General features: G+C 37.5%; 1 protein-coding gene across 2 annotated transcripts; it reads right to left on the reverse strand.

Annotated features, from left to right (window-relative positions):
* Positions 1-449: 449 nt before the first annotated feature.
* Positions 450-10,531, reverse strand: LOC139666366 (activated RNA polymerase II transcriptional coactivator p15-like). 2 transcript variants are annotated; one of them, XM_071545554.1, is made up of 5 exons: positions 10,161-10,531; positions 6,274-6,343; positions 5,060-5,179; positions 1,660-1,768; positions 450-1,098 (listed from the first exon to the last, which is right to left on the reverse strand). In XM_071545554.1, exons 2-5 carry the CDS (start codon positions 6,340-6,342, stop codon positions 1,019-1,021), a joined length of 378 nt encoding a protein of 125 aa, XP_071401655.1. In that variant the 5' UTR covers position 6,343; positions 10,161-10,531; the 3' UTR covers positions 450-1,018. The 2 variants fall into 2 exon arrangements, with proteins under 2 accessions (XP_071401655.1, XP_071401654.1); XM_071545553.1 differs by having other exon boundaries at positions 6,274-6,346; positions 10,161-10,529.
* Between the last annotated feature and the right edge of the window lie 250 nt (positions 10,532-10,781).

Raw genomic sequence — 10,781 nt, forward strand, 5'->3', positions numbered from 1 at the left:
TTTGGACAAATGATCGGCTTTCAAACTAAAGCAACAAAGATGCTATTTAGCTGTAGCCTTGACATTCTTCCGACAATGAATATTACTATTAGAGGGCTTTCTAAGTTGATGTGGAGTCGGCCTAGAGTGTAAATGCCATTTTTTTTTTTACCTCATTTCATTACTTTGCCATTTAAGACACCGCTCCCCACTGTCTCCAAAAATGTGCGCACGCATGGGTCAAAGTTTCCGTGGCGGTCCACACATTTTCAAGTTTTTTATAAATCCGAAAATCTGTGTGGAAAGTGGCGCACGCACTTTTCAGGCCGGTTTTGTGCGCAATGTTTTCCAAATGAGGCCCCTGGTCTCTCAGCTGAGACAAAACGCCTTTGCTGACTGCCTGCGCTGCCCAATGTCTGAATAGATGAAGGAAAGTCTGTTCCAATGCTGTCAAGAGTAAAATGTGCCAGTCTGTTTAACAAAGTCCTTTATTTTCAAGACCTCAGCCATGTTTCACAGTTAATCTAATAATTTGAAGGTATAACATTAAAACTGAATATGATGTACTTCACCCCAACTCATTGTAATGATCTATCTGGGTTTGGTCCTCAGAAACTTACAGCACTGATATTAGGTGCTACATATTACAAAGGTTTATTATGTATACCTACACATGACACTCACACCATGAATATGAATTTAAATATTGAAAAGAAAACAATTTCAGACTAGACAACCAATATTAAGCTACAGTCTTATTGGGTTTTATTAAGTATTTCAATACAAAGAAGAATTCACTCCATCATTCAAACCTACCAACCAATTGTAATCAATCGCTTACTCATCCACCCACACTTTTACAATTGTTCAAAAACAACAGGTGAACACTGAACAAACTACAGAGCACATGCAGAAGACACTAGTTCTATACAACTGCAAATGAAACAAGCCAGTTAGAAAAGAATTTCAATCTTTTTACAAAACCCTTCTGGCAAACATAACTTTTAAGTAATTCAACACACGGCATTGCAAAGAATGCCTATATTCTTTTTATGGCATCATCAATTTCAGAGATCTGGTCCTTCAATTGGCTCCATTGCTCAGGATTCAGGGAAATACCTAAAAGTAATTTAAAAAAAAAAAAGGGGGTTCATGTGTGTCTGATCAGCAAGCTACTCAAAAGTTCAAACATTCATCTTTCCATAAGAATGGCCATGACGTAGCAAAAAGGCCACGCCTGCAAAATGCGGTACAAGAGCAAAACCCTATTCAATTTCTATAAGCAAAACAGTAAATCAACATTTTCTGTGGTTGTTTTTTCTGTGTTCTAATAATTTATGTTAAATGTATATGGTGTAAACAATTTGACGTTACCTTTTCACAGTTGTCAAACAACAACAACATTTTTCCTTGAAGTCTCAAAATGCTTACATGACTCCTCTCTTGAACGGAATTTTGCAAGCTTGTTAGCATTTTGTGACTTCCAGAAAGTAAACATTTTAATGATCGTGCATTTCTTTGATAACTGTGAAAAGGTGACAACAAATTATTTACACCATTTACATTTCACATAACTTTCACTTTATATAATTTTAATGGAACACTAAGACATAACAAGAGCATATAAAGGAGGAGGTGGAGGAGTACAGTGGTTAGTAGCTACTAAATTGATTTAATTACCTTTTTTGCCTGGCTTCATCTCCCCATCTTGGTTCATCCAGTACTCTCTGATGTCAATCAGAACTTTGCCTTTGAAGTCCCTGACGCTGACATACCTCATCTTACCGATCTGTAATAACCAAAACAACAAATCTCAGTTGGATTCATGTTTTCATTTCATGCCTTTACCCCATAAAACAACTAGGCCTCAGCTATATTCCATTCCAAATATTACTCTAAAACCAGTCCAAATAAGTGGTACAATTTTTATACCTTGTCACACTGCTCTTGTTAACCTTAAATGCTCTTTGTGCTGCAAAATACAGTAGGCTACCTTTGCTGTAGTATGGTATATGATCTAGTGCAGTGGTTCTCAACCTTTTTGGCTCATGACCCCTTAAAACGAAGCGATGGCTACTCACAATCCCGGTCACAAGCATATAGAGTTTAAACCAACGAATGATTTTCCCTTTTCAGGTTGTTTCATTTGATTCATTATCAGAGGAGGCACAGAGGCTAAGAACAATTCAGTATTTTACAAGAAAAAAGGAAAAATTAAGGAAAAATCAGAAAAAATAGACATGATGATTTTTTCCTATTCCATAAATCACCCCGCGACCCCCCCCAAATTATCTTGCGACCCACTGGGGGGTCCTGACCCCCAGGTTGAGAACCACTGATCTAGTGTATGACGTATAGCATGTATATTAGGGGTGAAACGAAAAAAATCTGTGCCATCTGGTTCGCCACCCACGGCTCGGGATGCGCATGCGTACCGCAGATCATTCACTTCCATGTCCCCCACTCCCCATGTGGGTCTGATCTCCCTGGAGATTATCTGTCCAACCAGTTGTCAGAATTACACGTCAATCTACGATTACATCACAGATGGATACCGGTGAAATACGTTCTCTGGAACCAGGACTAAATTGGAACCGGTTCTCCATACCCAGCCCTGTGGGCTACCTCCTGCACAAGCTCCAGGCAGAGGCAAGCCAATCAAATGTTTCAATCAAAACAGCAACAGGTGTTGAGTCTACCAATGGGCACCTATTTTTAACACCAGTTGCGAATCACTGGACACAAGTGCTGGCCTCAGTCACATCTCTCAGGGATAGATTGGTAACATTTTGTCTAATTTGGCTTCTAGATAGTCCTGGTCAGTCACACCCTGGACACAAAGAATGGTACTGATTGGCCCATAGGGGCCACTATAATAAAAATAATCAGAATATTATCTGATGCTGAACATTTTTGCCATGATGTCTGCCATAGATTCCGGGCCACCGTTTTGGATTTTTTTTTTTACTTTAAAAATATCACCACTGCAGGTCAGAATGACATGAAATTTGGCAAGTAAATGAATTGGGTATGTCTTTACTTAGGTTAATGACTTGGCCGTTTTTTGGACCGATCCCTTAGCTTTTTGTAAACTCATTATTTTTTTTAATTTGCACAAAATGTTACACTTTTTGTTAAATAATGACATCGTAATCAATCTATGGATTGTTTACGTTGATCGGCGTTATCAATGGATAACGTCACTAGGGTTAGGAATTGGCATTAGAGTTTCAAAGCATGTGTCTCCTGAAATGCTTAAAAAGTATACAAATTAAATTATTTTCTTTTATGTTACATAGCCAACCTGTGACACAAAGTAGGCTATGTTTGACGTTAGTGTGATTCAACGAGTTTATATTCAAGTTCAAATTCATGTCCTGATCTCGGTCTGTGTATTTTTTGGTCATTCTATTTTCGTTTCAGAAACAGAAATAAAAAAAAATGAATAGCGATTTGATTTTCATTTCAAAATCCACAAATGTAATTTTTTTATTCTAGCGCAAGTTAACAGGTTTACATAATGTCACCAAATCGCACAGTAACGTAGAAATAAGAATAACGCACATATCGGATCATAAATTGGACGTACTCATGTGATCAATCAACGGCGGCACAGTTTCAAGATGAACAGCATGTAAGCAGTGTTTTATAAATCTTAAGAGAAGACATTAATGAGATAATAACCCGGTCTTGTTATAAACAGCTTGTGAGAATGTGAGAACCTCCACTCATGCACCATGAGCCAGATATACAAAACTCTACAGATTCAAGACTAAAAATCTGTTTGCACCAAACTGGAAACGTACATAAGCAGTATATCTTCAAATGTATAAAACATTGCTTACATGCTAGTATGTAGTTTATGTATGTATGTATTTGCACATGTACATCTTTCTGTATACATTTTTATTTTGCCAATATTATTATTATTAGAATTGTATAATTTATTTATTTTAATTTCTGTTTATTACTATTTTTAATTTGTTATTTTTATTTATTTATTTTTTCTAAGCTGAACTTAGTATAAAATGTCAACCTCTTTTGCACATATTTCTGCTATGTTATGTTTACCTTTTTAACTGATTGTATGTCTGCAGTTTTTTGTTGAAATTTAATAAAAATTTTGTAAAAAAAAAAAAACATTGCTTACATACTGTTCACGCATTATTCTGTTTAAGAATCTGCACCTAATGCCCACTCCCACAATTAGCCTCCGAAACCTCCACTGGCTCCCTGTCCAACTATGAATTCAATTCAAACTTCTTCTCATCACCTATAAAGTTCTCCACAACCTGGCTCCCCCCTATCTCACTGAGCTCCTCTGGCACACGCCCACCCCCAATTTATAAATCGATTAATTACAATTCTTTTAAATGGCTCATTTAATAAAACTATTTAGGGTGTTTCTACATGTTTTCTAGGTTCTATGACAATCAGGGGGCTGACCATAATAAGTAATAACTTGTCCATAGCAATCACAGGACAGACCATTATTAAAGTGCAGAGCCCAAAACAAACATAGGATATCCCATAATAATTAATATCTAGCACATAGATATGGAGAGCGGTGTGTGTCGCATCAAATATTATAGGCTAATACAGTGATTATTATCAATAATTAATTAAAAGGGAATTAAGTTAAACAATTTATAAATCGATTCATAAAAATGCTCTTAACATGCAACCGAGTCATAAAAATTAGTTTAAATGAGCCATTTAAAAAAACTATTTGTAAAACAGTTAATTAAACGGACAAATAATTGACTGACTTTAGAAATTGATATGCAAAATGATATTCAAAAGGACATTTAAAATTTGCCTTTCATTTGTTTACTCATTTTCACATTCTTTTTCCTTTTCACAATTCATTTCGGACCTTACTTTACCATTAGACAACAGCAGACAACATCATCAGAATGTAAATGAAGGAAGCTACGAGTGAGCGAGCCAAAGTGTTGGAGGCTTCGTATTTCCTACATATATTCATGCGGTTTCTTTCCACTCTAACTGCACTGCTGTGGAGGTTTGAGAGCCTTCGCTGGCGGCTGTGCTGGACTTGTGCATGGAGGATGACACCCACCTGGAACATGTTGTCGTCACTGTTACTGCTGCCTTTGGATGAGCCGCCTGGCCTGGAACTCTCTCCGCTCTTTGGTTTCTTGGCCGGTTTCTCCGGTGGAGCTGACTTCTTTCTCTTAGCCTAAAAAAAAAAAAGATTTAGTTTGCCATTTCAATCTCTGACCATTATCTAGGAAATTGGTTCCATTCTCAGAGTCTATGGAAAATATTGTAAATAAAAGGAGAACTGCATTCGAGTCAGATCGACAGACTATTTTAGCCAACAATTTATAGGGAAAATATTGGTGTAAGAGTGTGTTTCCATATATTGTCGTTTTGCTCCATTGCACTTGTAAGACCCATGGTGTAGACTTTGGCTCATTGCTTTTTGTTTTGACACACCAATTTGTTATAAACCTTTCACAGTAAGCCTACCTATTATAAACTTTATAAGACTATTGTTGTTGCTTGTGTATTTCTGTGTAATGTAATTTTATGCTCTTAAGGTATGATTTACTCCTAGCCTTCTTTACTGGACTGATGTGGCCCTTGTGATACCTGACCAAGGATTTACAGTAGATTTGATTTGACATTGACCGACCCCAAAAAATAATCTGAATGCTTTAATTGTTGTCATTTTGAGAATATAGTGTGTTTTGATTTAGCTACAAAAAAGGCATAAGGGCTCCAGAGGGGCAAAGGGTGTGATAACACACCATAATAGAGAATTCTGAAACATAAATGATCAAATTAGTTACAAACTCCATCTTATATTGTATTCATTTGATCTAGGTTTTTTAAAAACTGGCAGCCCTATCAGCTGTGGTAAATAAATGTTGCAGGTGTTGTCCAAGGTAAACTGGTGTAAATGCATTTTTTAAAGAAAAAAATTCTGTTTTTAACACAAACAGCAAAGTACAGTCAAAACATAAAGGGAACAACAGGCTGGAAGCAAAAGACGCAAGGAACAAAGCAGTGAAAAGGAGCATTTTTCTGTAAATTTGTCTTTTCCAACAAATTTCATTACTCGATGTGGGTAAAAATGGATGTCTGTGAGATGAAGATGATTGGGTTAGCTTGTGTTCCACACCTTGAACATGTTTAAGTGAACACTTTTAGAACTCAAAATGTCACCTGCTTGAAGCCTGATTCCTTTCTGATGTAAAACCATATTTAAAGGGCATGGAAAAAGCAAAGCAAACGGGTTCATCAGAAGCCAGTGTGTGAAAAGCATACCTTAGTCTCCACTTCGCTGTCAGAGTCACTTCCAGATGTGGATGACAACACTTCCTTTGATTTGGGCATTCTGCTGGAAGAGGGATCAAATATCATGCCTTTTGTGCAGTGCAAAACTGCCACCAAGTGTCCATTCAGGAGAATGCTAACGTCTGTGTGGCCACCGACTCTACTGATCATCTACTACAGTGTGTCAGCCTGGTTTATTGGAGCCTCCTATTTCTCTGTTGCAAGGCAATGTGACATAAATGTACAGGGGTGCGGCTTCATTCTAAACCATCTCTTTAGACACTTTGATAGACTTAATTTGATACTGTGTAGACATCTCTTTGAAAACAATCCCTAAAATTTGGCCCCGAAAGAGTAATAAAGACTAACATAAAACTTTGCACAAAATCCATTCTAAAACTAGTGCTGTACACATTTTCTTAGACAGTTCAGTCTTGATTCATGAACACAAACACATCTTGTTCAAAGTTGGAAACAAAGAAATTAAGACTTAACAGTGATGTACTTTCAATAACTGCTCTACTGACAGTTAACACAGGACTAACTCTGTAGACAGTAGGTGCGTTTCCATCAAGCCACTTTATGCGAAAATTTGAAGTTTCGAATGGGAATAAGCTGAATGGAAACACAAAATTTCCCAAATATTGCAAACCCGTTTTTATGTTCGCTTGAGGTGATTTGTTTGTCTGTTGATAAAGAGGTTAATCGGAAAACGGTGCATTTTGCGAATGAATAATGACACAGAGTTACCTTAACCCTGTATTCTGCACAGCTGGCAGCTTGTACAGTCTGCCGCGATGCGTTCTGCTGGCGGAACCGGTGGCCCACCCGGCCCAATAATCCTGCATAGCAGATCAAATGTTGTTCTGGATCCTAAAGTGGTGCACCCGAAGGCTCTCAGTCCATGAAAAAGCTTTTGTACGGTGACCTCCCAGAAATGTTTTTGTTTTTGTCCCTTTCCCAGATACCCTATATGGCAACCTTCGTAGAATGTGCATTTCTCCTATAATATTGGCCATAATATTTACTCATCGCCGGCAGAAAAAAAGAAATACAGCAGATTACCTGACAGAATAATTATTGCTTTCCTATGGCAAGTAACTCTTGGAAACCTCTCTCCATCTGTGATCTTGTCTCGATTAATTTCATTATCAAATATTAAAATATAAAACTTTGAATACCGTGATATAACACCGATACCGTCCAGACAGTATAAAATATTGTGATATGAGGCTGAGAGAGGCTGGCTGATTCCCATAACAACAAAGATGGAGAAAGTCAAATGCCGGTGGAGAAATAGTTCGTTGTAATAAGACTTGCATTTCCATTACCGCAACACCGACCATAAAGGCAGTATGGGATTGGAGGTGTATTAGGAATATCTGGTAAGCCTTTGTTTGTTGCGCAACACTGTATTATCTGCTAAAAGTGCTAACCACCTGGTTAGTGAGCTAGCCAGCTACTCAGCTAATGTCAGATGACGTTATCCGCTTTTTATTTCTCCTCACAAAAAGCACTCCACACAGCACTTTTTCCACACAAAAAAACATTATGTGTGAATGCAGCCTAAGGTTAGTTTGCCAATGAAACATCACTGCACTAACTAGCCTAATTAACAACACTTGTTGGCACTTTTTTAAAATAATTGCAGTTTGGTTCATGCCTCCATGGTCTGGTGCAATGTCATCACAACAACACCAAATATGTTTTCTCCTTTTTCTCCCTGCTATTTACATATAAAGAAACTGGTTTCCCCGATGTGTTCAGAATACGCAGGTGACTATATAGACATTCAGTATTGGATACTGTTGTTGATGCTTGGCTGCAATGACACCAGTGGCTGCACAGTAGGGCTGCATAATATTGGAAAAAACTGATATTGCAATATCTTTTTTTTTCTGCGATATATATTGTGATATGAAAAAATACAGGAAATTTCACCAGATACATGCAGTGTGTTATTCATGTACAGATATACAATTAACAATCATAATTTTCATCATTTGGGTACTTTAAAAGTCTATCCTCTTCTAACAAACAAACCCCCCCTCCTACTTCTACCACACTTGGTTCAGCCCTCTGCCACCCCTCCAGAATTAACTTGGACTCCTCCACTACAAGGAGTGGCGAGAGAACAGGTGGAGAGGTATTTGGGAAAAACAACATGTTTCTTAATCAACTTTACAACTAAATCAGGGGATTGCCATATCAACAGAGGGCAAACCTACGAGGCAGGAATGGTGCGGCCGGGCTGAGTATTTGCTCTTGATTTGAAACAAACTTTAAATACAATAACTTAGGGCTGGGCGATAATTAAATATTATCGTTTATCGTCTTTCAGTGGAATCATATCGTGATGATATGAAGACATTTTAATATCGTGACACATTTCTGCCGTCTAAATTGATGATGACAAGCAAATTTTACTTAAAAACTCTCATAAAATGAAGTATGGTGGGAATATTATTTGAATATTTCTGTTTTGTTTGACATCACACCTAACATTACCATTTGGTTCAATGAGATGAACATTAATTTGATTATTTAACGTGATTTTGCATACATGAACCATATCGTGATATATATTGATATCGAGAAAAATCCTTATGATTATCATGATATTGATTTCAACCATATCGCCCAGCCCTACAATAACTCCCAGTAAGTTTTAGCCTACTTCTAAATATTTTGTCACCTATTTCTTTTGCGATTAGCCTAAAGATAAAAATGTGTCTCCAGTGATATACAAAATAGAATGTTTGTTGATTTATGACTTATGTAGTGGATGAAAAAGCAATTGAATTACTGGATAGGCTACAGGTAATTTAGAAAGCAAAGATATTCAACAATCGGGCTCTTTATCAACGTTTATGTTCGACCTAATGAAATGGAATAGAATAATCTACGGAAAACAAAATTATATTCTACTCCAAAGAAGGAGTAGTCGATAATTCAATCTGTAACTTTACACAGGACTGAACACAGCTTTCATTCCCAGCAGGGATGGGAAACTAAATTGAGATTGCTCTCTGAAGATAGCTTCGATCACAATTATTTGTATATATTATGTTACAAACTTGCAACTAAGGGCACAACAGTTTGATATTATTTCAACATGACACACTGCCTTCAAATGGTACAGGTGGAAGTATTTCATATATCGGACTGCATCATAATAATAACTTTTGCCAGTCTAGAAATAACTGTTTTGAAAATGTATGATCTTGTAGTTAATTTGGTAGCCTAATATGTTTTTTTGTAATCTGTGACACAATATAATTTAACCCATAGAAATCTCTTGAAAACACGATAAGATTTTGGTGACTAGCTTACCTATCTAACTGAACTGGCTTCTGTGACTACCTAATATGTAACTGAACTGATGTATCTATCTTATTTTTCATATGAAGAGAGAACTGTGATTGACGTGTTTGATTTATGTTTCCTTTAAATTTCCCCTTACATCGGGAATATGCGAATCGGAGATCGCATGCGGGTCAAGGGATTAGTTGGCGTCCTGAGGACAAAACAGCATTCTTCACTTTAGACAGCTTCGAGAGAAAACACTCACATCTGTCTTGCGATCTGTGTTGTCGAACATGATGTTGCAACATCGGTTACTGTGCGATAGTTGCTGCTATACCTGAAGTTACTATACAGACACTATTTTAGATATGGACGATAGCTAGCAAGCTAAAATCTATGTAGCTATTTTAGATGTGGTAGCTGATCAGCTAATCTGGCTCAGCGGATAACACTAGCTAACGTTGGCCAATCAACTCTAATAGCTGTGCAGTAAAACATGGACGTGTTTCCCAAGCTATAAGTCTTTTCTCAAACACATTTTAGTTTTGGCTGTTCAAATTGTTCGTACTTACATGATGTGCAGTAGCGGAGCTCTTGGTGTGTTCTAGTAGCAAGCAGCAGGTTCACTTCCGGCAGGAACAACTTCCTGCTCTATTGTCTGGTGCGCTTGTGGGAACTGGAGTCTCTTGAAGCCAAAGGAGACCTATATTCTATATTTATTATATATTTATTCTATATTTAGAGTGTATATTATCAGTTCTAATAGACTATTGGAGTGTACTATTGGTGTACTATTTCGAAAGAAATGCCTTAAACGTAATGTCTAAAAAAATATGTAGCGATCTACTTTTACCGTAAAGGCATTACCTTTGTTGGTAGGTAAAGATAACTCGCGGTTTAATTCCGTCTTCATGCAGCTGCAGCCGCGGAGCGCAACCGCAGTTCAGCAGTTCTAGACCTGGGGCACGTTCAGTCTAACTACGGTGTGTGCACCGTTTTGCTACGGGTTTCCGGGTTGAACGTCATGTTCCCTCGAAACGGTGTGAAACGGTGTGCAACGGGCTTTGAGGTACGTCGTCTCTCGTTTGGTGGGTGTGTCAGAGGTGTTATCCAATCAGCAGCGACGTGTATATAAACCCCGCCGTATTAAAAAGGCAGTGCGCACAATGGATCCAACAAAAGTCCTTTACTAA

This window comes from Centroberyx affinis, unplaced genomic scaffold (genome assembly GCF_046629955.1).
Source record: "Centroberyx affinis isolate AG114_WGS23_722 - 3 ecotype Tasmania unplaced genomic scaffold, CSIRO-AGI_Caff_v1 ptg004957l_1, whole genome shotgun sequence".
NCBI lineage: Eukaryota > Metazoa > Chordata > Actinopteri > Beryciformes > Berycidae > Centroberyx > Centroberyx affinis.